Source organism: Chlamydotis macqueenii, chromosome 32 (assembly GCF_036417535.1).
Source record: "Chlamydotis macqueenii isolate bChlMac1 chromosome 32, bChlMac1.mat, whole genome shotgun sequence".
NCBI classification, from domain to species: domain Eukaryota; kingdom Metazoa; phylum Chordata; class Aves; order Otidiformes; family Otididae; genus Chlamydotis; species Chlamydotis macqueenii.
The window spans coordinates 250,406-278,240 of NC_141587.1; the positions used below are offsets into that span (position 1 = coordinate 250,406).

Below are 27,835 nucleotides of genomic sequence, written 5' to 3' on the forward strand. Positions count from 1 at the left end.
TGTAACGCTGCTGCTGGAGTGGTGGAAAAGAGCCGTTTTTCTTCTGCCGTGGGAATGGCACTAAATGCACTGTGCTGAGGTTGTTTCTCTCCCTGCAGGATTATTTCCACCAGCTCATCTGCGTCACAGAAAGGGAGAAGTTCATTGTGCCTATCCGAGCGATAGGGGCGCGAGCTGTCCTGGACTTCCCTGACCAGCTGGACTTCTCCGTCTGCCCGGTCAAGTACAGCACCCAGAAAACTCTGCTGGTTCGCAACATCGGGGATCGGGAGGCCCGCTACCGCATCAGCACTCAGAGGTAAAGGAGCTCATCTTTTCTGTGCAGAACACTGTTGTGTGATCACGTAGTTAGGAAACGGGAACAAAAAGGAACCGGAGCGTCTGAGCTGCTGCATTGCAGCCGTAGCTGGAAGCGGGCAGGCCATGTGGGTTTGGCTGTTGCCGAGAGTGTTTGAAGTGTGATGCAGCCTTTGAGAAAACTCTGGAAATGGGCAAGCCATGAGCTGGTGAAAGAGGCATTCAAGAATTTATCAGCAGCTGTGTCTCTATTAGCAAGGGCAATCAGAGATGGTAGCCCAAAGCAATTGGTATGTAGGCCCTGAGGTCTGTGAGGTCCAGGAGCTTTGTTTTCCAGTAGGTTGGGTCTGGTCCCTGGGACCAAAGATGCTTTGGTAGAATAAGCTCTTAAGTAGAGATGAGCAGGCACTGGCTTCACAACAACCACAGCCCCAAACCAGAATGCGAATGAGAGCGCAGGCAAAAGATGCAGCAAATATCTGGTGCAGGGCTTGGGGGCCTTTTCTGCTGGAGCTTCCTCTCTCCCAGATTTTCTGGAGAGTCCCAGAACATGTGAGTAGCTAGCTTGCAACCTCCTGATGGTGAGTGCCTTCTGAAATGGTTCCAGACCACTCTCGGCCAAGTACATGCATTCTCTGGGCAGCCACAAGCACATGGTATTCCGGCGGTCCCCTGATCAAATGCCTGTCGGGAACGGTGTTGTGGACAGCCTGTGTTGCTCCTTTTGGTCTCAGAAGACAGTCACCGGTTTTCCAGTTTGCTGAGCGGCAGAGGGTAATGCCTTGTTGGCACCACATCTGCAAGGAAACCAATTGAGTGCTCTTCCAAACCCACGCTCTGGTCGCACTGCCAGCACTTGCACCCCTGAGCCTCACTGCAGAGAACTGGATGCAGGATGTGGGAGAGATGAGGTCGGTTTATACCACAGGATCTTCGGAGGGCTGCCTCTCTTCACAAGTGGAGTCAGTAGCTCTGTTTTGTGCCCTGGATGTTGTGGTTTTCTCCTACTGACCGTGGTTTGTTTGCTCCTTGCTTGCACAGGTGAGCTGAAGCGAACCAGGCTGCCAAAGGAACAGAGTCCCCAGATCTCCCCCGATAGCCCTGACATCTCTCTTTGCGTTGCAGCCCTTTCTCTGTCGATCACTCCGTCGGGACTCTTGGGATTGGTGACGCCATGCAAGTAACTGTGGAGTTTCACCCACTGAAGACCGGGGATCATTCCGGGTCCCTGATAGTTCACTATGACACGGGTAAGTGCCGGGCAGTGCGTGGTGCACACTCTCGGTGTCCTTCAAAATGGAATTTTTTGCCTTTCTGCATTTCTAAGCAGAATAAAGTTCAGCTTGCTTTGCAGACAACTTCTAAACCCTTTAATTCCAAAGCTCTGCACGTTCCAGTGCTTAGCGATGAGCAGATGAGGGGCAAGGGCTGAGTCTGTGCTTGGTCTGTATGTCCTGTGTGCTGGTCCATCCCTGGGGGACCCTGGAGTCAGCGAGGTGTTCTCCACCCAGCACCCCCCGTGACAGCCATCCGCCAGCCTTCCCCGTTGTCCCAGCCACCTTCATTCCCTCTCCAGGTGTAGCTGCCCTGTCCCAGCTTCGCCTCAAACGTGGAAGTAGTTGGTGGTTAGGGGGTTGTTCAAGTAGATCCCCTCCAACAGGAATGAGATTTTGGAACCCTCTTTTGCTGGGAGCTGCTGAGTGGAGAAAGGAGAAACCTTGCTTCTCCACTGCAGTGTGCACACACGGGTGTGGAGTTTGATTCCTAGACAGTGCTGTTGTCGTAGTTCAGCCCCGATCGGGACCAGACTGTGCAGTCTCTCTCTCACTCCCCCACCCTCCGAGAGAACAGGGAGAGAAAATATAAGGAAAAATGGCTCGAGGTTTGAGATAAGGACAGGGAGAGATCCTTAAAGTTACTGTCACAGGCAAAACAGACTCGACTTGGGGAAAACTATTCATTTATTACTACAAACAGCAGGAGAATGAGACAGAGAACAAGATAACCTCCCTTCACCCCTCCCTCTTCCGGGCTTAACATTATCTCTACCACCTTCCCTCCCGAGCGGCACAGCGGGAAGAGGGAATGGGGATTGCAGTTAGTTCATCACGCGTTGTTTTACGCCACTGCTTCATGGTTGGGGGAAGAACTCCTCACATTCCTCCCCTGCTCCAGCGTGGGGTCCCTCCCACGGGCCACAGTCCTTCGTGGAACTGCTCCGGCGTGGGTCATCTCTTCCACAGAGTGCAGTCTCTCCAGAATGGCTGTCCCAGCAGGCCCTCCACGGGCCACAGCCGCCTTCAGGCATCCACCTCCCCCGGTGTGGGGTCCTCCACAGGCTGCAGGTGGATCTCTCCCCCTCTGTGGACCTCCATGGGCTGCAGGGGAACAACCTGCTCCACCATGGTCGTCACCACGGGCTGCAGGGGAGTCTTGGCCAGGAGCCACATTACTCCTCCCCCTCAGTTCTGAACTGACCTTGGCGTCCGCAGCCATTCCTCACAACAGGCTGGTAGATACTTCTTATCTCCTCTCCACTTCTTGCAGCCGGGCCGGACCGAGTCGGGCCCAGTCGGCTGCCTGGCGAGAGGCCAGAGGGTGAGGCCTGCAAGGCCCATGAGGCCTGTGCCTCCCCTCTGTGCCTCTGCCCCCGCTCAGCTTCTTCACATCTTCTCTTCTCTCTCTTTTTTTTTTCTGTTTTCCCCTTCTTAAATACGTTATCGCAGAGGCGTTATCGTGGGACATTCTGCTACCAATCGGCTCGGCCTTGGCCAGCAGCGGGTCCGCCCTAGGCCTGGCCAAGTCCACTGAACAAAGGGGAGCGACTTCTAGCAGTTTCCGACAGAAGCTGCCACCTTAGGCCCCTCCTCACTAAACAAAACCATGACAGCTGTGTTTGAAGTGCAACATGGGGAACGCATGTCCCTGTCAGACTGTCCCCAGCGCCCACCGTCTCATACGCACCTCCATCCTTTACACTGCTTCTCCGCTGTCTTGCCACTGACCGTTTTTGCCATGTTGCCCTCTGCCCATCTACACCGCACGCTTCACAACACGAGGACTAAAGTAGCCAGGACTTGAGGGCTCTTGGGATTTGGCAGGAGGTACTCAGTGCCTCCTGAGACAGGGATAACATTTAGAGTGGGGTATGAGAAGCCAAGATCAGGCCACAGCAGTGCTGTCAGCTCTAGAAGTCACTTGAGGAGTAAGTGGGGAAAACTCCAGAAGAAACAAGGGAACAGTTAAGGGCTTTTCTCTCTGGCTTGAAGCATGCCAATGAGGAAAAGGCTGCTGAGATTAATTGCAGAAGTGAAAGGGAAACATTGAATCCATCCGTCTGAAAAGCTGCTGGTTGCAGGTGTAGTGCAGAGCACCAGACAACATCCCCCAGTCTGGCGCGGCAAGCCCTGGCTGGTTTGTCCTGCACTACGCTGGACTGCCTGTGGCTCGCGTACAAAAAGCAGCGGGGTTGCTCTTTCAGAGCCACCGACAGACTGTTTATGGTGACAGAGAAGCGCCAAGAGCAAACTGGCAGCGGAGGGCGTTGGGAGGCATTTTCCTGGCTTTGCTGTGTGTCTGTGTTGCCTTGCTCACCAGTGGCGGTAGTTCTCAGTGCATCACACCATCGTCAGTGTGACTGAGGCAGGGTCAGGGGCGTGTTGTGTTGCTTCAGTTTTTGCTGAGGTTGGGTCAAATCTGTCCCTAGCATTGCTGAGGCAGACATGGGGCTCTTCAGTGGGAATACGTCACAATTTTCCCTTTGCCTATTACTGGATTGATTTCAGTTGTGCATCCTTTACGCTGTCCTGGGTAGGAGTACGCAGGTACTGTCTGCTGGATAGACTCTGCATGTGGTGGGAGTCCTGTTGCCACAAACTTTACAGATGAGCGTGAGGAAAAGCTTTGCTGCTACGAGCAGAATGACACTTACAATAAAAATTTGACCTTCAGTGCTTTACATGTGCAAACTCCGCCATTTCCTCCATGTACGTGTGTCTGGGTGTGAAAAATCCCAGCTCATACTGAAATGAAGGTGACTTGGGATGTTCTGGGCTACAGCACATCCCTACTCATTGCCTTCCCATCAGATGATGGTATCAGAGAGGGTTTCTGAAGCCTACATGCCAAGCACGCCTCCAGGTTTGGAAAGGGTTTGGCACTCAGTGCCGCTAAAAATCCTGCTGGTGACTTGGCCCTTCCCCGGTGACTTTTAGCCCACCCCGCGTGGATGTGGGAAAATGCATTTCCAGAGTTAGTCTGGTCTCAAGCAAGTCGGTATTCATAAAGCTCAGATCTTCTCTTAGCTCTCAAGCAGTTCTCCAGTGCAGCACACTCCAGAGCTGGAGACGATGTGGAGCTGAGCTTGCCCCCATGTTGCACACACATCTATCAAGATGTGCTAAATGTGAACTGTGACTGCTGCTGAGAGCTGTAACACTTCCTTCTCTTTCCTGTGGTTTGCTCTGCTCCTTGTATTTCCGTCAGCGAGTGAGATGAGCAAAGACTCTCCTGTGCTTTGTTCCAGGTGAAGATACCCACACGAGCCTTCATGGAGCAGCTGCAGATGTCAACGTCAGGCTTCAGAGCAAGTCCCTGACTCTGGAGAAGACTTACCTGCGGCTGGCAAACCAGAGATATGTGGTCATCCACAATCGGAGCGATATCACAGTCCACTTCCAGTGGAAGGCTTTTGTCAGTCAGGAAGAGGAGGATCAGAGGAAGCTGAGGTTCGTTTGAGAGAGTCATTTCAGTCCGATACACTGCTCAAGGGCAAAACTAACATATGGCCTCTGAGGGGGGGTGGTGCTTTTGAATGGTTCAGGAGAAGGAAACCGTCCACAGTGTCAGGGCGTGTGTCACTGAGCTTCAGGATGTTGGAGCTCGGCACTTCCCACTCCAGTTCCGCTCGTACTCCAGCTGAGGATGATGTTTTGGGGAGGAAAGTTTGGCTGCAATGACTGGATGGCAAATGTGTGTTTTGTGGGAGCAGAAGGCACTGAGGCCCAGAGATCGCTGGGCTCCAGAGGGTCCATGAGGCTGAGGAAAGTGTCAGCACTGGCTGCCTGGGGACTTCATGGAGCTGCAGGTAACAGAACTATTATGGCAGCCACTGCAGTTTCTTCCACTGCAGGTTTGGTAAAACGGCCAGCTCCTTTTCCAGTGCTGTGGGGGGCAGGGTGCTTTGTTGGCCCGGGAAGCTGAGGCCAGCCTGCTGCAGGGTGTTGAATTGCCTTGCACTGTCCTGCTTCCCAGCACAACGAGGTATTTCTGCCCTTTCCTAGAGGCTGGGGAGAGTTTGGAGGGTTCTGCGGGCAAGGTGGGGCAGCACAGGGCCTGGAAATGCATTTGGGCTTCAGCAACCCGGGTCTTTGCGGTGGTGAGAGATGGGGCAGGATCCTCAAAGGGTGTCTTTGGTGAAATTTTGAAATTCCCGTTCAGGGCAGCAGAGAAACACACAGAGCCCTGGGGAGGAATTGGAAATGACCCTTAAAGGCTTGGGTGATTTAGGGAATCCTCGTGAGACTGTTCAGGCTTGGGTGGATGTAGGTGTACAGGAGCTGGTCTGAACCTAGAGCTGGTCAGGAAGCTGCCTTAAAGCGGAGCACTTTGTAAGGGCTTCTGAGCAAATAAAGTTCAAGGTAATTAGATCAGAAGTGCCTTGAAGGCCAGAACTCGTTTTCCACTGTTCTCTGTTTTTGATTCCACAGTGAGTGACTGCCATGCAAGCTTGGGGTGGTAAAAGAAAATCTCATGACCATCTCTTGGTACTTCCCTGGACCATTCCTTTGCCATCTCTTCCCACCTGCCTGCCTCAGGCTGGACCCTAAGTGATCCTCTTTCCCCTCACCAGCTTTCCCCACAGTAGACTTCAGCCTGATTTTCCTTCCAATTGCATTTTTTCTCATGCCAGTTTGTGTCCTAGACTCTGGCCAGGACGTTTTGTTGTTCCTTCCCTGGAAGCCTTGGGGATGGTCATGGCTCCAAGGCCACTGTCCTGCTGTTGGAGAAGCTGTTGAGGTCTGAGAGCAGGGAGGGAAGGCAGCGCAGGACCCTGCACTGGGCTGTGACCTACAAAGACCCGGATTGTTTGAAGGTCTCCCCAGGGGTTTGCTCTCTCTCACGCAGGACTGTCTGGGATGTAATGGTGGAATTGTTGTCCGTTGGTGGAGCTGAGGGTGGTTCAGCTCAGTGGCTGGAAGCCCTCCTCATGCACAGCGCTGTAGGTCAGCCTTGGAGAAACATATCCCACTGCGCTCCACGGGGAGCTAGCCAAAGCAAGTGTGTTCGGCGCTGGTGACAGCATTTGCCCGAGGCTCTGTCTGTGTGCAGCTCGTAATGCCCACGGCTGTATTTCCTTTCTAATTGTCTCTGGATTTAGCCGGGTGATGATCGCTGTCCTGTTTGTGCTACGTTGCCTTGATTTCTGCACATGGAGCCTTCCAGTCATCCCCCCGCAGAGTTGTCACCTGCGCATTCGTCGTGGCCAGGGCACTGGCGCGTGAAGGGGGACACCAGTATGCCAGCTAGGAAGCACCTGCTCTGCAGCAGTGCTCCCTTCTCCTCTCTTGGTTGTGGTCTTGAAAGGCTAGAGAGATTTCTGCTGCAACTGCCAAGTACGGGAGAGACTGACTGCGTCACAGCCCTGCGGAGAAGGCCAGAAAGAGGAAAAAGATGAGGTGGTTCAAGGCTAGACGTAAGGGTTTGGATTCAGAGATGCTGGTCCTGACTTCTTTCCTGGGTGATGCTAGGCCAAGTCCCTTCTCCTCTCAGGGCCTCTTGTTTTCATGGGTATGAAACGATAAATTTCACCAAAGGGATGCGATGCCTGGATTCCTCCGTTTGCTCTTAAAGTGCTCTGGGACCCGCTCGTGGAAGGCAGCGTAGGGAACAGAGAGCAGATACCTTTAGCTTCTCCCTGCAGGTCCAAAAGGGAAGAAAAAAAGAGCGATGCCAGTAACCTGCAGCTGAAAGCCAGGTTCTTCTGCCCTTCCCAGTGAAGCACCGCAGTGGGTGCTCCTTGATCTGTCTGCTCCCTGCCTCTCCCGAGCAGCTCTATGGCAGGAAAAGCCCGTTGAGGTTGGAGGATTCTCCATCAGTTGTGGCAGTGGCTGTGAGCCAGGAGCCTCTCTTGAGGCTGCTGGCTTCCAAAAACGTCTTTGTGGCTTCTCAGCGTGGAGTAAAACGACCTGCCATGCCAGCAGCAAGTGACAATCCCCGAGTGGGACCCCGTGGCTCGGGGCCAGCCCCTTGCTGTGCTGCTGCTGCCTGCGGTTCCCCCCCGAGCATGGTGCTGCCCCTGCGCTTACACGCCAGGCTCTGCACAGCTGCTGCTCATGAAATTATCTGCTTGGTTTGTCTCTGCCCTGGCTGCAGGCTGTGTCGCAGGCTGCAGAGGCAGGAAGAGGACGAGAGGGATGCTTTTCTGCACGAGTGCGCGCTGGACCCCTCTCTCCGAGATCGCCTTCCCCTTCTCTCCCACCCCTTCCAGCACCAGAGAGCAAAGGCGCAAGGAGACCCCATGCTCTTCTCCGGTGACATCTTCACCATTGAGCCGGTGGTAAGCGATAGCTGAGAACCTCCCTTCCTCCTCCTCCTCCTCCTCCCTGAATGAGGTCACTCGGCAGATCCCCGCGTCAGCTGGCTGGGTGCCGAGAGAGCAAACGCTGGGTTTGTGGGGAGGCCGGGAGAGCTTGCTGCAGAAAGGATTTCTGACAGGCGGCGAGAGCTTGCCTAAAGCTGGGCTCCTGCAAGGGGTGGAAATTACGGGCCCTGAATGTGTCCTGAGAGGCTTCAGGGGTGTCGGTTATTGTAGGTGAGGGCACACCTGACGCGCTGCGTGGGGATTAAGGAAGGATAACAGAGCACTCCCAGTTCACATATGGACCTGAAGAATGACGTGATCCTCTGTGGAGAGGAGGCCAAATTCAGCCCAAGTGTAATCACGGAAATACCAGTCCCTTCACATGACCTGGGCCTCTGCCACGTCTGCATCTCCCTCCCAGCGTCACCTGTGAGCCTGGACACAAGGCTGGCAGGTTTAAACGGACTTTTTGAGTTCTGTTGCACAGAGGTACAGAAAATACTTTGCTTTTCTGTTTATGCAAGCAAAGCTCCACGTCCTTCAGCTGACCCGTGCCCTGATTCTGAGTATTTCCATGGTCTGAGATGAAGAGTGGCTGCTGCCTGCGCAGTGCAAAATCCCTTCTCATCTTTGGAGTAAATGCTAGAATAAGCCCAACCCCTGGGAGAAATGCCAGTCCGTTCCCAGAAGAGTTATGTCTTTAGAGACTTGGTTTTAGCCAGGGCATAGTAGAATAAAGTGTAACTGGTTATTTCTTCTTGCCCTCCACCTTTGGAGTCAAACGGTCTGGCTTATAGCTTCACTGCCAATGCAGGGAGGCTCCCTGTGGACGTCCTGCCAACAGCCTGCGCGCTGGATCCTGCAGAATGGTGATTTCCTCTCGGGAGCTCAGGAGACTGAGTCTGTTAGCGGCTGGTGCAGGTTCCCTTGGGAGTGAGGGTGTGAGCGCAAGGCTCCAGTCATGATGCTGCCTTGGGATTCTTCCAGAGAGCTGTGCTGATGCCTGTAAAGGATGGGTTTTATTGCCAGTCCATAGGCTTGTTTCCTCTGGGGCCTTCGAGGAGTCTCGCCTGACTGTGCCTTGGGATGCAGCAGCTCCTCAGAGGTGTGGAGATCTGTCCCTGGTCAGGATCGCGGGGCATCGCTGAATGGCTTCCTGGAGCGTGGCAAGACGTCATCCCCGGCAAGGGGGGGTTGTGTGCTGCACCCTCATCTCTTTCGGCTGTGACAGAAGAAACGACATCAGCCCAAAGCTCCGGGCTCCCTCCCGCCCTGCTTAGTTCTACAGTGTACAGCGAGATCCCAGCACCATGGCAGCCGTCACTGTGGTCTCGGCAGTACTGAGCAAATCGTCCCAGCAGGGACTCAGCCACTCTGGATGACGCCTGCCGGGGCTCACGTCCACTCCCTGGCTGTTTGGCCACGGACACTGGCAGCGTTCTGCCGGGTTCTTGCTGAAGCTGTATTTTTGGGGCAGTGGAAGTTCACCGTTTTGCTGTACAGTCTGGGCTGCCTTGGGCCAGGATCAAATTCTAGCGTCAGACAAACGCCGTGCGGGCACTGACCCAGCTCCGGTTCCGCCCCCCGCAGCAGTGGTGATACAGGAATGGGAGGAGGCCCGCAGGGGAAAGGTGTAAGAGGCGGCTCCTTCATACTGGAGAATGGCAAAAGCCATTTGATTTTCTGAATCTCTTCTGCTCTGAGCAGAAGTCCCCATGTAGCCATGGTGACACAGGGCAATACGGGAAGGCGTGCGGGAGAGAGGTGCCTTTTCCTTGGACTGGCTGGTACCTCTGAGGAAATCCTGCTTGATTGGCTGGAGTGTCAGCCAGTTTGGTTGCTCCGTTATTGCCCTGATTTAACAAAATGCCTCTACCAGGTGCCAGTAGAGATAAGGGACAGATAAAAGCTTTCTGCAGCTGCTTCCAAACTCTCTTAGAAATTTTTGTTGCTAAGTGTTCCTTGCTCTTCAGTGATGCTGTAAATCTAGGCCACAGGGCTGTGGTTGCACACAAGAAGTGTAACGTTTGAAGGTAACTGGTTTGCTGTCTGCTTCTGTTTTAGGAGGGAGATATCTGGCCAAATTCTTCGGCTGAAATTAATGTCATCTTCAAACCTCGAGAGGCCCGGGTCTACCGACAAACGGTCTACTGCGACATCTCAGGTCCAGCTCCTTTCTCCTCCTCTGTTACCCGCAGGGGAGGCGAGGCACAAAGAGCCTTCCAGCCCACTGGGTTCTCGTGCAGGTGCTAGGAAGGGTCTCTGGTCAGCAGGGCAGTGCTGGCACAAGCCCATCGTCCCTGCCGTTTCCAGGTGGTCTCCTGTCCGAGGCCGGCCCTGGCTACAAGCTTGGATCACTGACCCCAGGACAAACAAGACAGGGAAGGGATAAGTTTTCATGCCGTGGGTTTGCCAGCCTTTGCTCTGCTGCGAGGTGTCTGTAAAGGCCAAAGAGCTGCACAGCAGAGCAGCTTTAGTGGACGAGCACTGCGCCCCTATAGACCATTTAGCTCCAAGATGAGTCTTTATTACACCGATGTGTCATCAGACTCCTGCGGCAGAAGGAGGTGAGCTGCAAATGTGCTCCCAGATCCTGGATCACCTCCTGCTACCCAGATGCTGCCAGACCGTAGGTGGCTGAGCCCTGCTGAGCACAGGGTGTCTGCAGAAAAAGCACCTCTGGCCAGCACGTGCTTCTGGCCACACGTGGGAGTTGTCACCTCGTGTCTGCGAGTCCATGGTGCCTACGGGCAGCGTTGCGCAGGGCTGGCTGTACTCGGCAGGGTGAACGCCCTCCGTGGAACGGGGAGTCTGAGCAGTCTGCTGGACGAGGTTTCTGCTCATCCTGTCGTACAGAAGTGCTGTCAAGTCTTTTCTGGGAGCAGTTATCTTGTTTATTTCAAAGCAAGGCAGCAATGCCAAATCGCCCCCCTGCATGACGTGCCAAGGTGTTATTCCCACTGAGATCCAAATTCTCACTCCACAGCAGCAGCTGTGGATTTGGGATTGAGGCCAAGGAGGCTGTAGCCCCTGCATGCCCTTGTGTGCGCTGCAGGACGTGTCATGGAGGGAGCATCACAGGGCCCCAGCCCAGCTGTATGCAGGCCTCGGGCGAAAGCTGGATGCTCCTGAAAGCCCCAGCTCCGAGGAAAGAGGAGGACGTACCCTCCTGTGCCCTCACTGAACGGCTTTCAGTGCTCACCTAGGCACACGGGAAGAAATTCAGAGATCATGTCTTAAACTCTGCGTCGCTTTTTCAGGAGACAAACTGATCGCTAAATGAGAAACCAGCCCAAGGGGTGGGTTAGACATTGGAAACCAGCCCCAAGGCATGTCTCCTGAGGGAAGAGAAGGGTCCCGTATCTTCTCCTGCAGCATCTTGAGGTGGTCCCATCAGGCCGGAGACAGGGACAAGCTCTTGAGGGAGCCTGGAAAATGCAGGAGAAGAGTGGGAATTACTGTACTGAAACGGAAATCTCTTCCCAGGTCGTGAGACCAGGCTGCCCCTGCACATCCAAGGGGAAGGCATGGGGCCCCAGCTCTGCTTCAGCTTTGACCAGCTGGACATCGGGAAGGTTTTTGTTGGCGCAGCCCACAGCTATGAGGTGAGCAGTAGGGCTTTGCAGGTCTTGGGGTGGGTCCTGAGCCTCGTGGACCTGCGGGATTTCTGGGAACTCAGGCAGCTGTGAGCAGGGAGTCTGTGGCCTTATAGTGAAATCTTGGGGGTTTCACAGAACCTGGATACTTTTGATGGGGTCTGAAAGGCGTATATGTTGTTTGTGAAGCCCTGATCCCCACTTTTTGGCACCCTCCCTTTGAGATCAGCTGGGAGGCTTCATGCAAAAAAAAAACAAACCCAAAACCCTTGACACATGAAAGCAACTGGACTGGGTCACAAAGATTCAGAGGCTTTTGTTTCAGCCCTGGATGCAGCGCACCTTTGTACTCTGGCTGTGAAAAAGCAGCTGGAACAAAGTTACTGCGTTTAACTCCAGTCCACGGCAAACAGTTTTCAGTGAAGCGCATCCTACTGATTCTGGGGAGCTGGAGAAAAGCTGTCCAGCCTCCTGGCTCAGAGCTGTCCCTGGCAGAGAAATGGGGAGTGCTTTCCCTTCCGACCAGGCTCCCCCACGCGTCGGACTGGGTGCATCTCTGGCTCTGTGAAGAGCAAAGCATTTCTGGAAATGAAGCAAAGGAACTTTCTGCAGATTTGCCTCCCGCAATGCTGTCGAGTTTCCTGCAAAAACATAAGAGCAAGTGAAAGAGGTAGAAAAGGAGGCAGTACATCATGCCAGACACTTTCCAAAGCCTGGCTGTGGCAGGGAAGGACACGTTAAGGTGTTTTCTCACCAAAATATTGTGCTGTCTCTGCATTTTTGGTGCTGATACTTTACTGATTCTATATCCATTTATTATTTTAATTACTTGAGGAAATGCGACTAAGTAGATGACACTGTCAGTGCTGTGCTGAGCATCTGGCGTGGAGGCAAACCTCAGCTCAGCACAGGGTCCCTAACTGCAATTTGTCACTGAGGGGTGCAACATGTGAGAGGAGAGAGCAGTTTTCAAGTCACCATCGCAGAGTTTGAATGCGTGAATATTTTCAACAGCAGCTGCAAAACTATAAGTAAGGGACATTCCTCTGCATCTGTCTCAGTAATAAACCCAGAGAGACTCTGCTTTTGGGGAGTCATCACTGCTTTGCGTGAAAAAACCCAACAGCAGAGCTTGTGCTGTTGTATTTCCTTTGGCTTCTGCCAAGCAGCAGCACACAGCATCTTCTGCCTTTTACACGTGTTAATTGTTTAATTGGAAAGCACCTCAGCCTTGTGTAAGAAGGAAGATTCCTCATGCATTTCCCTGTTGCTTTCTCGCTGCTGCAGGCGATCCTGTTTAACAAGGGAGCTATCGATGCTCACTTCTCCTTGATCCCTCCAGCTACGGCTCTGGGCTCCTGCTTCACCTTTCTCCCGCGGGAGGGCATCGTGTTGCCTGCTGGGCTGCAGGTCGTCCGCATCTCCTTCAGTTGCACCGTCCTGGGCAGGTTCACTGAAGAGTTCAGGTTCAGGGTGGATGGAGCCCCTGAGCCCGTGACCTTGACCATCAGGTGAGGAGGGCGACAGGAGCTCAGTGGGCACAGCTATGACCAGCTCTGGGTCACCATCTCCCACCAGCCTCATGTGATGGTGGAGCAGAGAAGAAAGGTGTTGTCTCAGGTGTTGGTGTGGGGATGCTAGGATCAGAGCCCAGCCTGAGAGCCAAGGCTTTTTAACCTTGACTGCACTTTGAACCCTGTGATTGCAGCAGCAAATGCAGAAGCGTAACTGTCTGCGAGGGGAGATGGCCGTGCCTCCGATGTCCTCAACACCCCGTTTCACTCTGAAAGTCTTGGGTCCCTCTGGGAAGCACCTTTGCCCTCACGGCTGAGCCAGGGTGGCTCTGTGGCTTTCCAGGACACCGTTTGCACAGGATTTGGCAGCAGCAGGTTCCTTTTGTGACCCTTTGGCATCTCTGTGTGAGGACCCTGGGGCTTTCGGTGACACTGCCCATACTGGGAAGGTTGGGCTGGAGGCTGCGAGGGCTGGCCTGCTGCCCAGCCTGGTACCCAGGGGCTGGAGTCCCCCTCTCTGGGAGGCTTGGAGCACTGGATTGAGTCCTCCGTGCAGAAAATCTCCCAGTTCTTTGGAACGGCAGCGAGCTGGCTGTGGGGCACTGGGCTGCAGACGACGGAGCAGGGATGAGTGTGCAAGGGGTTCCTCTCCCACCTTGTGTGATCCTTCCAGCTCTGCAAGGACTCTGATCTCCCTTCGCAGATGCATTATGTAACGCTACTGTAAAACACCACTGTTGCCCAGACCGCTGCCTTTCCCCCCATTTTGTGGCAGGCTGTGCTGTCACCAGCTGTGGTGCACCGGGCGCTGGCCTGGCTCCTTGCCTGAGCCTCCTGGACGGTCATTCCGGTTTAACGTCCTTGAACACAGACCCGCTGCACTCAGCAGAAGTGGCAGTCGTTTCCCCACCTGCTTGGCGAGGCTCATCCTTGGCAGTTTCCCAGGGCGATCCCCAGCTGTGGTTGGTTTGGAGGGAGTTTTCCGTCCTCTCCTGGCAAGTGCTGTGACAGAGAGCGTGTCTGCTCCGTTTGCTCCCTCCAAAACGAGCTGTTAGGGCTGGGGAGGTTGGGTCTGGTTGTGTGGGGTCCTTGGGGATGGAACTTGAGCAGCAGCAGGGCTTTGCTACCTGACTTATCCTCAGGAGGGGATTCAGGTCCAAGAGCTGAGAGCTAGTACTGGGCTGAAACTCCTGGAAGTCAGTTTTTCCGAGTGCTTTTTGACTGTGCAACCAGAAGCTGCCCAAACCATGGGTGCTGCTTCTTTCCTCTGCTTGGAAGCCAACCAGGCAAAGCCTGGAGTGGTTGTGTCCTGGGTGTTTAGAAAGGGATGCCGGATGAACCCGGGTCCCTCCCGCGGGATGCGGGGTCTGTTCACGTGCAGGACAGGCCCAGTGGGAGTCCTGTGAATAACAGTGGAAGGCCCTGTTCCCTGTGGTCCTTGATTTTTAACCAGGAGGCAGAGCTGGCATTATTTCAGGGCAGATGCCAATCAGGCCAATGACTGTTGCGCAGCTCCGAGTGCTGGTTTCAGCGGCTGTTGGCGAGTGTAGGAGTCTGGAGCCTGGCTGCTGAATTTCGGAGGGGCGAGGAGGTGTGGTGGGGTCAGGACACCCCTGTTCGGTCATTTAAGACGTGTTGCTCGTGGATGTGTCAGCTGGGGCACTGGTGACAAGCTGATACTTTCCCCGAGATTCAGCTGTCCCCTGTGTAGAACGGTTGCTGCTTTTCCCAGTGGATGTGTGGGGCTGCCCTGGGTTCACACCTCAAAATCCTGCTTGTGTACTGATGGTGTGGATCCAGGTCTTCTGATATCGATGTCCCTGTACTCCATGGAAACACCAGTTCCAGCGAAGAAATACCAAAGTAGGGAACCTGCAGCTGGGAAGGCGAGTTTCAATGAGTCCCCTTCTGTGTGTACACCTCTGTGTCCATCCCATCGGAGACGGGGAAACTGAAGCGCGTAGCCTTGTTCAGGGTCCTTCGTCAGGCCAGCAGCACCTTGGGGGCACTCCCTTGGCCCCTGCCTGCCGTGGTGTCCTGAGCGACATCAGCACTGTCAGCTGGTGACTGCTTTGCTTTGGCTGCCTCCTGTCCCCGTGGGTGCCACGCTGAGCACGAGGGGGACGGGTTGATTGGAAACCCACTGTGGCTCAGAGACCAGCTTTTATCCGTCTGAGCAGGAATGAAAGCTGAAGGCTTTGCCGTTCTCTTTAACCGCGCCTCCTCTGCCTGTCTCTGTCCTCGCAGGGGCTGTGTCATCGGGCCGACTTTTCACTTCAGTGTCCCTTCCCTGCGCTTTGGCGACGTCTCCTTTGGTGAGTGTGCCCTGGGCTGGGAGCACGAGTCGAGAGGTCTGCGTTGCCAAAACAGAGCGTCTTCACAGAAGAGCATCCGTCACTTGTGTTCCTGCATAGCAGCCTCTGGGGTGTTAAAGCCAGGGCTGCTTGGGCAGGACTGTGCCGTCATGAGATCAAAGGGGAATGAAGGCACAGAAAGTCCGCGTTTGGTGGTGTCCCTCACCGTCTGTTCAGCCCCAACCTGCCAGTCCTTGGCAGCAGAATGACTGTGGGAGTCCTTGTCCCAGAAGGGCCCAGGGGACGGGACCGCAGGAGAAGGGACGTTAAACCACGCACTGGCCTGGAACTGCTCTGGGTAAATGTTGTGTTGCAAGGCAAGGACACTGTTTCCCACCTGCCCTTTAGCGTGAGACAGTCATGAGTGCTGTGAGGGCACCTCGCTATCCCATACCAGGTGAGATGCCCAAGCAATAGCTCTGCATGGGGCACTGATGTCCTCCGAGACGTGGGCTCCTCCTTCCCCGCTGCAGGCCCAGCTCTGCTGACCGAGCCGGTGGCTGAGTATCCAGAGCGTCTCTGTTGAAGTGCAGATTCTGGTTCTCCAGCTCAGGCCCACAAAAGGCTTTCTACTGAGATGATCTCAAGTTTAAATGTGAAATCAGCTGTGGATTGATTGAAGGGCCGTTACCATTGTCTGTGTCTGGCGACTTTGGTGTCGTTTGGGATGGCGAAGCCTGTGTTTCTCCTTTTTGTGTACCTCCTGCCTTCCTGCCGGAGTAACGGCTGGAGGTGGGCAGTGGCCGCTGTTGATGGGCATGGAGGAGCTGCCTGCTGTGCCTGCAGTTGCTTTTCCTCCCCGCCTGTATTCCAGTAACGCCTGGTAAGCAGACGTGGGAGATGTCTCCTTCTCGCAGAGCTGGCCAGCCAAGCCAGATGTCCGCAGCAGAGCAGGCTGTGGGCGGATGTCCCGTCTCTGCAGAACATCCCCTCCAGGTGTGCTCGTGTCACTGCTTTTCCGTTATGGAAAGCCAGTATCCAAGCTAACGTGATGTGAACCTGTGTGCGCAGGAACCAAAGCCAGTGTGCAGTGTGGACGGGATGTCCCCATTTGTAGGGTACGGTGAGACGCGGTTCCTGCTGATTTCTCAGCAGGCATCAGGCTTGCCTCCTGTGAAGCGGGCTGCAAATTGTCACCTGCTCAGTCGGTTCCCCCAGAACAGGAGGTGCCTTAAGGATCCTGCCCGGAGATACTGCACTGGAGTGCTTTGCATCATGCTGTAGCTCCCAATTTCATCCTTCCTTTCTTTTCCGGTAGCTCCTCCTCGATGACAATACGCTGCTGTAATATATGGAAACCTGTGGGAGTGTTCACGGAGAGAGCAGGGAGTTTTATGGATTGAATTTTCAGAATCAGTGGTCTGTCTGCAGGCAGAGTCGTAAGTGAGAAAGGATTGGTGCTGGTGTGGGGGGATGTGAGAGAGCTCCTGAGTGAAAGAGAGAACAACCTCTGGTGTTCGGCATCGCTAGGCGTGGGCATTGCCAAGGAAGCAATCTCTGTGATCAGCATGAAAGGGAACGTCAGTGACGACTGATTCCTTCCTTAGCTTCTCAATTAGCTGTAATTCAGATGAAAAGAGCTAAACTCCGAGCGCAGTTTTTCATAACAGGATGTTCAGGCCAGGAATCACGGGGTAAGTGGTGCCTAAATTCCTATTTGTGTTGTTTTCCTAGGCTTTCCTCACACCTTGTCCTGTCGCCTCACTAACACCTCCCTGGTGCCCATGACCTTCACCCTGCGCATTCCTGGGGACGGCGCGGGACAGCCCAGTGTCAGCAGTTCTGACCATATCTCAGGAAACACTCGCTCATTCTGGAGAAAGGGGGCTCAGCGTCACGTCAGGCCAGCCGAATTTACCGTGACGCCCCGCAGAGGAACCATCCACCCCCAGGGATTCCTGGATATCCAGGTATGGGAAGAGTCCGGCCATCCGTGCTTCAGCAGGTGGAGCTGTAGCTTCCCTGATGTACGAGAGGGCTCTGGTGCTGCTGGCTTTGGGCATAACACAGTGAGAGACATGCACTGGTGCTGGGCTTTTGTGAGCTGGGTTGCTCTGGGGCTTTTCCAAAGGAACACCGTTTTTTTTTTTTCCCAAAACCATGTTCCCTGCAGCGATGTGCAGTGGGGACTGAAAAAGCTCTGACAGCTGTGGACTGCATCTGCTGGGCCACGATTTGCCCTCAGCTCCCCATTGTAATGCTGAACTCATTCTGCTGAAGTCAACAGATTCCCTCTGGATTTATGCTACTGGCGTCAAGAGTAAAAACTGGTCCCTTAATTTTAATGGCGAGGTGAGTAGGGCATTGGTCTAATTGTGCTGTAATTTAGCTTCCATGTGCCCTGGTAACTGCACGGTGTATTTGACAAAGCAGATATTGTCAGAAGACTTTTATTACTCCCAGAGACTGCTCCGCACATGGACTGGCAGAGGAATTGGGGCAAAATCCTCCCTTCCCTTACCGTGGAACGAGAACCAGAGGACACCACCCATGGACAATGGCTTTGGGGAGTGATGAAGCATTGGGTGCTTTTCTCTTCCACCAGGTCACCCTGTGTTCCAACACCGTGAAGGAATACAAGCTGGCACTGGTGGTGGACGTGGATGGTGTTGGCCGGGAGGTGTTGGCGTTGCCCCTCACAGCCAGGTATCAGTGCTTTCCTTGCAGCTCATCGTCTCTCCTTGTGCATCCACCACCAGCACGCTGCCTTGCACGTCGTTTGCTGGCTCCAGCTCTGAACGAGAAGCATTGCTTAATGAGCTCGTTGTGCCCAGCGAGAGATGAGAGCAGCAGTGCTTTGAAAGCAGCCCAGCCAACGGACAGGCACGGCCCTGGGCCTTTTCCTACAGGGAACAGTAATTCTGTTCATTCCTGGCCTGTGTTTTGGTGCTTGAGGTGTCACACATCTCCAAAGGGGCGCCTCTCCTTCCTGCAAGTGGTGGACTTGTGCTGGGTTGCGACCAAAGCGCGACAGCCGTTTGGATGCAGCGATCAGCCTGCTGAAAGCTGGTGTCTGGTTCAGTGAGCAAAGGCACGTGCTCATGGGGAAGGGGCTTGCGGCAGGACTGGCTGGGGAAAAATACAGGCAAGACCTTACGGAGGGGAAAAATAGTCCTTGATGTGGAAGGCGAGCTCAGGTTTCCCTGCTTTCCTCCGGTTTTTTTGAACATTAACCGTCTGTCGTAGTTCAGCCCCGCTCGGGACCAGACTGTGCAGTCTCTCTCTCGCTCCCCCCACCCTCCGAGAGAACAGGGAGAGAAAATATAAGAAAAAACAGCTCGAGGTTTGAGATAAGGACAGGAAGAGATCCTTAAAGTTACTGTCACAGGCAAAACAGACTCGACTTGGGGAAAACTATTCATTTATTACTACAAACAGCAGGAGAATGAGACAGAGAACAAGATAACCTCCCCCAACCCCTCCCTCTTCCCGGGCTTCACATTATCTCTACCACCTTCCCCTCCCGAGCGGCACAGGGGGGAAGAGGGAATGGGGGTTGCGGTCAGTTCATCACGCGTTGTTTTACGCCACTGCTTCATGGTGGGGGGAAGAACTCCTCGCATTCCTCTCCTGCTCCAGCGTGGGGTCCCTCCCACGGGCCACAGTCCTTCCTGAAACTGCTCCGGCGTGGGTCATCTCTTCCACAGAGTGCAGTCTCTCCAGAACGGCTGTCCCAGCGCGGGCCCTCCACGGGCCACAGCCGCCTTCAGGCATCCACCTCCCCCGGTGTGGGGTCCTCCATGGGCTCCAAGTGGATCTCTTCCCCCTCCGTGGACCTCCATGGGCTGCAGGGGGACAACCTGCTTCACCATGGTCGTCACCACGGGCTGCAGGGGAATCTTGGCCAGGAGCCGCGTTACTCCTCCCCCTCCTTCTTCACTGACTTTGGCGTCTGCAGCTGTTTCTCTCACAAGACAAGTTCTTCACAACAGGCTGGCAGACTCCTCTCAGAATCTCTTCACATCATCCATCTCATCTCCTCTCCACTTCTCTCAGCCGGGCCGGGCCCAGTCGGGCCCAGTCGGCCGCCTGGCGAGAGGCCAGAGGGTGAGGCCTGCAAGGCCCATGAGGCCTGTGCCACCCCCGCTGCACCTCTGCCCCCGCTCAGCTTCTTCACATCGTCTCTTCTCTTTTTTTTTTCCTGTTTTCCCCTTCTTAAATACGTTATCGCAGAGGCGTTATCACGGAACGTTCTGATACCAATTGGCTCGGCCTTGGCCAGCAGCGGGTCCGCCCTAGGCCCCAGCCGAGTCCACTGAACAAAGGGGAGCGACTTCTAGCAGTTTCCGACAGAAGCTGCCACCTTAGGCCCCCCTCACTAAACAAAACCACAACACCATCTCAGCCTTAAGCCCAAAGTCTTTCTTGCTGCAGCCAGATTCAGTCCTGCTGTGCCGCAGTGGGTGTCAGCTTAATGACAAGAGGGATGCGGTTTCCCTCCCCCAGGCAGGGTCATCCAGTCGCCGCCTGGGCTGCAATTTTCTAGAATAAGTGCGGATGGGAACAGGCAGTGTATGGAACTGTGGGTTTGAAGGACCAAAGTATCCACAGAAATGGGAAAGGGTGGTCACCCACCGCACAAGGCCGGTGGTGGTGTGTGCCCTCCATGGCTGGGGCAAGTGGCCGAGTTCTCGGGCAGGACAGCAGTGGTGTGGGAGAGGAGGCAGTCGTTTGTACTGAGACACTGGAGTCTTGTGTTCCCTGAGCTCTGGTGAGCCCTGGTCCTCAGCGGGAAGGCTCCCCCAGAGCTCACGCCTCACTGGGAGCATTGGGAGGGTCCTTGCAAGCCTCCTGGGGCCCGGGTGCCCGTTTGACAGCGCTGGGACAGGGCACCGTGCTCTGCCTGGGCACCTGGCAGCCTCTGTGACACTGAGTCTCAGGATTTGGCCCTCCTTTACGAGAAATTGTTGACTGAAAAGAAGTTAAAGGTGACTTATTGCTGTAGGGGTAATAAACGTCTCTTTGGCAGGGACAAATTTGTTCTGCTCCATTTCACGCTCCGTTCCCTCAGTGTCTCTAATTCCCTTCTGTCCATCTCTTTGCCTAGATGTGTAGTGCCTCTGCTGCGAGTGCTCAACCCTGTCCTGACGTTTGGGCGATGCTCCCTAAAATTCCCGTACCGGCAGATGCTGACCATCGCGAATGACAGCAGTGTTCCAGGCTGCTGCAGGGTTCTGCCCCAGGTTTGGCATCACATGCACCTCAAGTGTTGAGGAGTTAACTAGAAAAAAGGGGTTTGGATAAGACCGTGCTGGTTTATATTTGCGTATCTGAATATAAACTTTAGGAAGCAGTGTAAGTTCTTCAGGAAGCAGTTTGTATTCAAGACTTCGGGGTGGCTCCGTGCAGGAGAATTGAGGGGGTCGTGAAAAGCTGCTGCAAGGAGGCTGCGCGCACAGGAGCGGGTGTTTGTGGATGCAGCAGCGTTTGAAGTGGCTGAGGATGCTCAGCCCATACAGGTCTTGCATCTGGTTTAGTGCCTTTCTGCTTTCTCCTAGGGATTTTTAAAACCGAGTTAATTGCCATTGGGGTAGGTGTCAAGGAGTTTAAAGGTTCCGCAAATGTCACTCTGAAGGTGCGTTTGATTCTGTCCCTTCTAGGAACGCAGGGAGGGTGCTGCTGTGCGGTACTGCAGCCCTGCGCTGTGCGGGATCATCCAGCCTGGCAGCTCGGTGGAGGTCCCGTTGGAACTGGAAGCCCAGGTGGTGGGAGAGCAGGACACTGTTGCGCGTGTCGCGGTGTTTGGGAGAGAAGGATCCCCACTGGTGAGTCCTGGGGACGGGGGCCTTTGTGCGAGTCGTCTTGGTGGGGCGTCAAGTGTACCGGCAGGGCTGCTAATTCCAGGGATCCTTCCTGGGAAAACAAGGGCTTGTAATGTATGACCGGTGTGGACAAGGAGAGAAGGGATTCATGGCACGAGCAAGAGCTGACACCTAGAGAAGAGGGAGGGTGTCTTCTTAGGCAGGTGATGATCTAAGGATGCTGCTGCATCCCCTGGGTGCCACTGAACGTCTCCGCCCAGGCCGCAGTGGATGTGCATCTAAACCAGTCAGCAGGAAGGCCGGGCAATGCGGGCTTTGCAGGGAAGTCTGGAGTTTGACAAAACCGTTGCCGTTGATATAAGGCACGCTTCCCTTAGAAAGGAGGATTTCTCCCCTCCAGAATAACCTCGCTGTCGAACTGTTAGCTTGTTAAACTGCAGTGTTCCTGCAAAGCTTTAACCCTTGGCCTAAGAATTGATACCTCGCTGGGCGTATCAACAGCGCAGACGGCAGGTTTGGGCTGTCAGGCTGGATTCCTTGTCTGTTCTGTAGGCCTGCCTTCCCGTTGGAGTGCAGAGCCAGTAGTTCCCTAGTGGGTGGCTCCTGCAGAGCTTTCTGGGCTAGCAGAACAGCTGGCTGTCTTGTGTGACATCCTGCACTGGTGGCAGATCCTACGCGTACGGATCAGTGGTGCAGTCTGACCTGGGGAGCCCTGCAAGGTGTTCCGACGAAGCAAAAGATGAGCTCGCTGTTGTTGTCTTGGGTTCTGCCGTCTGGTCTTGACCGCAAGTCTTGACATGGTGTAGGTGAAACGAGGTACAGATCTTTCGTCCAGGTTGTGCAGAGTCCCTCCGTGGGTCTGTCGCCTGGTATCTGGTTTGCAGGCCAGCTTCAGCTGGGCGTAGGTAGTCTTCCTCCTGAAGGAACTAGTGAAAGCCAGCCCTGGGGCTACCGGTGGCAAGGCAGGCTGGTGTGCCCGGGGCAGGGGATGTGGCAGCCGGCTGCTGCCCAAACAAGCAGTCACTCCAGCCAGGGCTGTGTGCCAGGGACAGGCGCTCTTCTTTCCGACAGGAGCCAATGTGGCATTGCATACCCATCGACACAGCCAGCAGCGCTGCTGGGGCTGCGTGGGGGCGCGTGGCAGTATTACCCACGGCAAAGTTGCTGTCTCCCTTTCCTGCCTTTCCCTGTGTCTCACATTCCTGTGACGCTGCTGAATGGGGTTTTCTTGTCCCTTGGAAGAAGACTGTAGGGGCAGGGGTTGGGTTTTTTAAAAGCCCTTTCCTTTGTGAGGATCTGTTGCATTAGCAGACGCTCTGATGGAAGCCAGCAGCCTGGCATCCTCCAGGTGTGATTCTGCTCCTCCCCAAAGGGCTTCACCCTGCCTTTGCTGCTCCTGCCCTGCTGCCACCTGGAAGCCAAGTGTGGCGGTGCAGCAGAGAAGTCAGGCAGGGTGGTTTGGGGCAAGCTTGAGCAGTAAAAGGGGTGGGAGCAGGCACAGGGTGGAGGAGTGAGAGCGAACATGGGCAGGAGCTGTGAAGGCAAGTGTGAACAAAGCAAGCATGGGAAACTGGGAGCCTGTGGCTTTCAGATGGGACCACTCCGGATCCCACACGTGCTCCTGGCCTTCTGTGTCAGTCTTACAACACTGAGACCTTCCAAGAGCTGTAATGCTGCCTTGGTCTAGGAGGACCCTTAGAGCTGCCTGATCTTTTCCTCTTTCCCTGTCCTTTTTGGTCTTTCCTACCTGCTTCCTGGAGCAGAAAATCCATTTAGAGAGCACCGGGGAAGGACCAGTTGTCTATGTCCATCCCAGTAAGATCAGCTTTGGCCATATCCAAGTACTGCAAGATGCTTCCCGAACTCTCCACCTCTCCAATCAAAGCGTCATCCCTGCATCCTTCAGGGCAGAGATGGTAAGTGTCTGTGGGGCGACTTCCCCACAAAAACGACTGGTCCATAGCAGCCTGTGGCTTGATTTTGATACGCAACCTTTCTGTATCGCTGTCAGCGAGAAAGCAAGACATTCCCTCACGGTGTGGCAAGAGGAGCCTGTGTCTGGGGGCAGTTTTAGCTGGGGCACCCCTCAGTAAACCAGAGAGCGTGCACAGATGTTTGAGCAGAGATGAGTCTGGATCATGTTTAGAAGATCTCCCTGTATTTTGTGGAAGGTATTTAGCTGTGAGAGTCATGCTTTTGGAGCTCTAGGAGATCAAGAGAACCCTGTGGCCCTTTGCTCCTGAAAGGGCATGGGTTTCCCTGCGGTCTCCCTGTTGTGTCTGCATCTGTCTTGCCTCAAGCTCCCGTTAACGGTAGAGAGCAGGCTGTGAGGTCTGTCCTCAAACTGCTGGTGGTGAGGGGAGTGTCACACCCGCTGGGGACCAAACCGGCTGGGTCGTTGTGCAAAAATCTACTTGTCAGGGTGATGGACCTATGGAGTGTGTGGACTCTGGAGCGTTGCAGAGCATCCTGGTGTAGGATGGGGGTTTATTTCCCCTTCAGGTGCAGCCTCTGCGAGCAGCACTGGGTCCGCCTGCCGCAGTGTGAGTGCTCTCTCGCTGGAGCTACGGCTCGGTGAGAAGCACAGATGCGTTTTGGCTGCTGAGACTGTCTGATGATCTGACCCAGAAAGCGGAGTGGATCTGGCCTGGCAGAGCCGTTTGGTCCTGGCAGGTCTTCTGTTCGGTGAGGCGCTGTGCTGCCGCTTGGACTCACACCAAATGCCAACGGAAGGAATGAGGACACGATGCAGATCGTGCTCCTCTGCAGTGGGTCGCTGGCCTGGTGGGTCTGCGCTGGGTTCCCCTGGGAAATGCAAACTCTGGCTCCATCCAGACAGCCCGTCGTTATTCCTCTGTAATCGTTTCTTGGGTACAATTTACTGCCCGGCTTGTTGGCCAGCTTTGATAAAGGAGCTTTGTCAGACAGCAGCCTTGCCGATCCACCCGATCCATCAGGTCTCCTTTTCACCCAGCTGCCCTGTGTCAGCATGAATCAGAGGAGAAGCTGAACATCGATGCCAACGAAAACCATGAGTTAGCCAGACCTCAAAGGGGATATAAGAACATTCCCCAACAGAGTAGGAGGTCCCTTAAAAAATTAATCCTTTATGCATTTTACCCTCATGGCTTTAGTCCTTCTTTTTCCTGCACCCCACCAGAGGCCAGGGTCCGTGGTTTCCATCCGCAGTGAGTGTTTGGCTTGTCTTACAGGCTGGGAAACACTCGCGCTGGAGGATTGAGCCCAGTGAAGGCGTGATCCCCCCTGAGAGCGAGGTGTCGGTGACCATCACAGCCAACGTGGATGATACTGTGACATTTAAGGACGAGGTGAACGTGTTCATAGAGAACAGCCATCAGTACGTCATCTCCGTCCGGGCTGTTGGTGTCAGCACCACGATTGTTACCAACAAACCCTCTGTTCCAGAGGTGGACTTGGGGCCCCACTTCAGGTAGGGTATCTCTCAGCTCCCGCTGCTCCCGCGGGCTCAGCAGGGAGGAGTTTTGCCGTAGTCCTGCAGCCGACTTCTCCTGCAGTGCTCAAGGTCCTGGCTCCATTTCACCCAAGCTGCAGGAATTCCTTTGGAAACGTTTCATGGCCAACTGCAAGTTGTTAGAGACCCTCAAAAGCCACCCGAACGGAACAGTTGCTAAACTGTCATGGAATTGCCCCCAGTTAGAGTACGTGTATTTCCTCACTTCATCAAATAACGATGTGGAGGAAAAGAGCAGGTCCCAGAAGCCTCCCACTGGAAAATGCCACGTTTCCAGGATAAACACGTTTCCCTTTGCGATAACGTTGCTGGCTTTTTCACGCCCTGTGAAGGAGGACATTCGCTGATCCTAACGCGTCCTCTGCCCCCGTCACCCCAGCGCCTGCAGGCTCAGGTTGGAGCTGTTGCCAGTGCTGTTGGCTGCAGAGCTGCCAGGGAGTGAGCTGAGCTGGGACCCAGGGAACATCTCCCATGAGCTGGGCTTTCCCCGAGCCACCAGTTCTGCGTCTGCCCAGAGCTGCTGCCAGCTTTTGCGGAAGCTCTGCGCTGGGTCAGCCTTTTGGGAGGTGGCTTTATTGCTGAGCGTCCAGTCTGATAAGGCCGCTGGGGTGCTGAAGCTGGGTGACTCCTGGGAAATGGCAGCTCCCGTGACATTTTCCATCTCTGCTTCTCTCCTAGCCTGGATCCCTGCTCCTACCATTTCAGGATCACAAACAGAGGACAGCGCACCCAGAAGCTCTATTGGACAACAGAGGGTTTTGCCCCGTTTCGCCAGCGTGATCGTCTCCCTGCCATCAGTAACAGCAAGGGCAAAGATTCCTCCCAGAGCCCCAGACCTGCCCGCCCCGTGTCGAAGCTTCCACCACTGAGAACGTGTCACGGAGGAAAACATTTCACGCAATAATGATTTGGTAGCAATTTGAGATTTATTAATGGTGTGAGGTGGATCAAAAGAGGAATTTAGGAGGACTTAATCATGAACCAATTTTAATTTTTAATACAGTGATTCAATAAAATTTGTTGTGATTAAAACAGCAACTTCATTACAGATTTGAAAATGCCAAGATCCACACTACCTTACCACAGAGTATCCCCAAACGATATATGTGTATATGAACACAAAACACACAGACAGAGATATGTGGATCCAAGAAAATCTCTCTCCCGAGGAGACCAGCCTGTAGTTAAACGTTCCCTCCCCTTTGTGGAGTTTGGAGGAAATGCTCACAATGCACCGGCCTTCCTCAGCGGGCGATAGTTGAGCCCCGAGAATCCGAACTTTGCTCTGGCCTTTCATCGGCTTTGCCGGCAGATGGTCCTTAAACCTCTCCAAAAACATGCAGGAGCCAGGCGTGTTGAGTGGGCGCCTCAGCGCCTGGGCCCACTGCCTTTGCAGTTCATTCCTGACTCCTCCTAGGTTGGTGTGTGGCCCAGGAGAGGAGGAACCGCATCGAGCACCAAGTGCCTCTGGGCGGGGGGTGTTGCACCACCACAGCAAAGGCACCGCTTTCTGAGCCAGTCCTGGGCTTCAGCGTACTCGCAGCTGGAAGAGTCACGAGACAGACCATCCCTTGCCGAGCTCGCTGCCCAGAGACACAGGTGTAGCTGAGACAGGGAAGGGAGGGAAGACCAAGACTCTTCCAGGCTTCTGCCAAGGACAGGGCTCAGCAGTTCAAAGGCGGCTGGCAAGACAGCCACACAAATATCCCACAAATCCCTCTTTTTGTTTTTGAACAATCCAGACTTTGGCCATTGCATTCTGTACCATCTTTCCGATACAGTTGAGTATAGAAGGGACAATTAGTAACAAAACAAGAATACCAACAAAACAATTCCCAGCATTTTTAACACATCTCTTACCCATCCCATAATTCCCGAATGGGTAAACAGCCTGCCTAACCATCCCAGACCATCACTAACTTGCAGCTTTTGAACTTGATCTTTCATCGTTTGCATAACTTTATGGATCGATTCAGAGTGATCAGACAAATTCATACAACACATCCCGTCTAAATCTTCACATCCATGACCATATGCTAGCAACAAAAATCTATAGCAGCTCGATTTTGCAGCGTTGCATGTCGCATGCTATCAACATCGCTAAGCAAGCCGTCTAGGGCTAGTGAAGTTAAATTACTCTGTTTGGCCAGCCAACAACCCAACTTTCGCAGATTAGTTAAAGCACTTGCGACCCCTACTCCCGGGGCTAAAAAGCTGGCTCCTATAATTTCACCAAAAATTGTGACCGAAATTCCGTCCGATCATCGCAGTCTGTTTGAAATGCATGCTGGTAAACTTTCTGCTTTTGTCTTCTGAGCTTCCTCCTATGTTGAATTACGATGAGAGGGGAGTCTCTTCTTCCTGTCAAACGTAAATAGTTCAATACATACAGCGCTTTTGCAAGTCTCTCAGACCTTCTCGTAATTTTCTACTACAGCATTCTTCTGCTGTTACAGACATAACAACTGCAGCAACCTCCTTATCTACAAGGCCAGTGACTAGTTTTTTGCAAGCCTCTGTTGAAACAAGCCATAAGTTCTGCTGACAACGTCTTGTATCCTAAAGCTTCCCTTCTCCTGCCATGGCTTCTTCCTGCGAGCAGGATTGTATCCCTCCCCCAAGGACGGTGCGCTTTCACTGGCACCGTACTGGCTGGAGAAATACCCACATCTCCCCTGCTTTGTTTCTGAGAAGAGGCTTGTTCCAAGGCTTTATCTATTAAAGTCTGCACACATTTCCACACGCACGGAATGCAGATCAAAATGCACATCTAAAAGGAATGAATGAGCATCCTACAGCTACTTGTAGTAAGCTTTTGTCAACCCACCAAAAAGATTTCTGAATACATCAAAGCCATCCCTTTGTTGCCGTTTCTGTACTCCTTTTTGCAAGTTTTGAATGCTTTTGTGAATGGATTCCGAATGATCAGACAGATTCGTACAGCAAAGCCCATCAAAATCCTGGCAACCGTGATTTTGTGCTCATAATAAAAAATCTATTGCTGCTCTGTTCTGTTACCACCCCGACTGCGCCGGAGACACCGCCGAGCAGGAGGGTGCTTATCAGCAGGGTCAGGGCAGAGAAAGGAGGCAGGCGCAGCACCTTCAGGGCTCCCCTGTTGTTCGCAGAGTGCGCTCTGGGCCCTGTCTCTCTCCTGCGCCCCGAGCCGCCTCTGTTTATCCCCTCGGCAGATTCAGAGGAAGAGTACTGACCAGACGCTGCTGCACGCGTGGCCAG

At 54.1% G+C, this 27,835-nt stretch overlaps 1 protein-coding gene across 1 annotated transcript in view; it reads left to right on the plus strand.

Moving 5' to 3' along the window:
• LOC147596912 (axonemal central pair apparatus protein HYDIN-like) overlaps positions 1–25,921 on the plus strand; it is a 33,525-nt gene extending 7,604 nt beyond the window's left edge. The window contains exons 7-22 of the mRNA XM_086769217.1: positions 99–298; positions 1,423–1,547; positions 4,823–5,024; positions 7,672–7,855; positions 9,944–10,043; positions 11,366–11,484; positions 12,763–12,986; positions 15,237–15,304; positions 17,018–17,253; positions 17,889–17,989; positions 20,391–20,526; positions 20,944–21,108; positions 22,869–23,021; positions 24,318–24,556; positions 25,277–25,395; positions 25,911–25,921. Coding sequence (XP_086625343.1) covers positions 99–298; positions 1,423–1,547; positions 4,823–5,024; positions 7,672–7,855; positions 9,944–10,043; positions 11,366–11,484; positions 12,763–12,986; positions 15,237–15,304; positions 17,018–17,253; positions 17,889–17,989; positions 20,391–20,526; positions 20,944–21,108; positions 22,869–23,021; positions 24,318–24,556; positions 25,277–25,395; positions 25,911–25,921 — 2,382 coding nt within the window. The remainder of the gene's footprint in view (positions 1–98; positions 299–1,422; positions 1,548–4,822; positions 5,025–7,671; positions 7,856–9,943; positions 10,044–11,365; positions 11,485–12,762; positions 12,987–15,236; positions 15,305–17,017; positions 17,254–17,888; positions 17,990–20,390; positions 20,527–20,943; positions 21,109–22,868; positions 23,022–24,317; positions 24,557–25,276; positions 25,396–25,910) is intronic.
• The last annotated feature ends 1,914 nt before the right edge of the window (positions 25,922–27,835 follow it).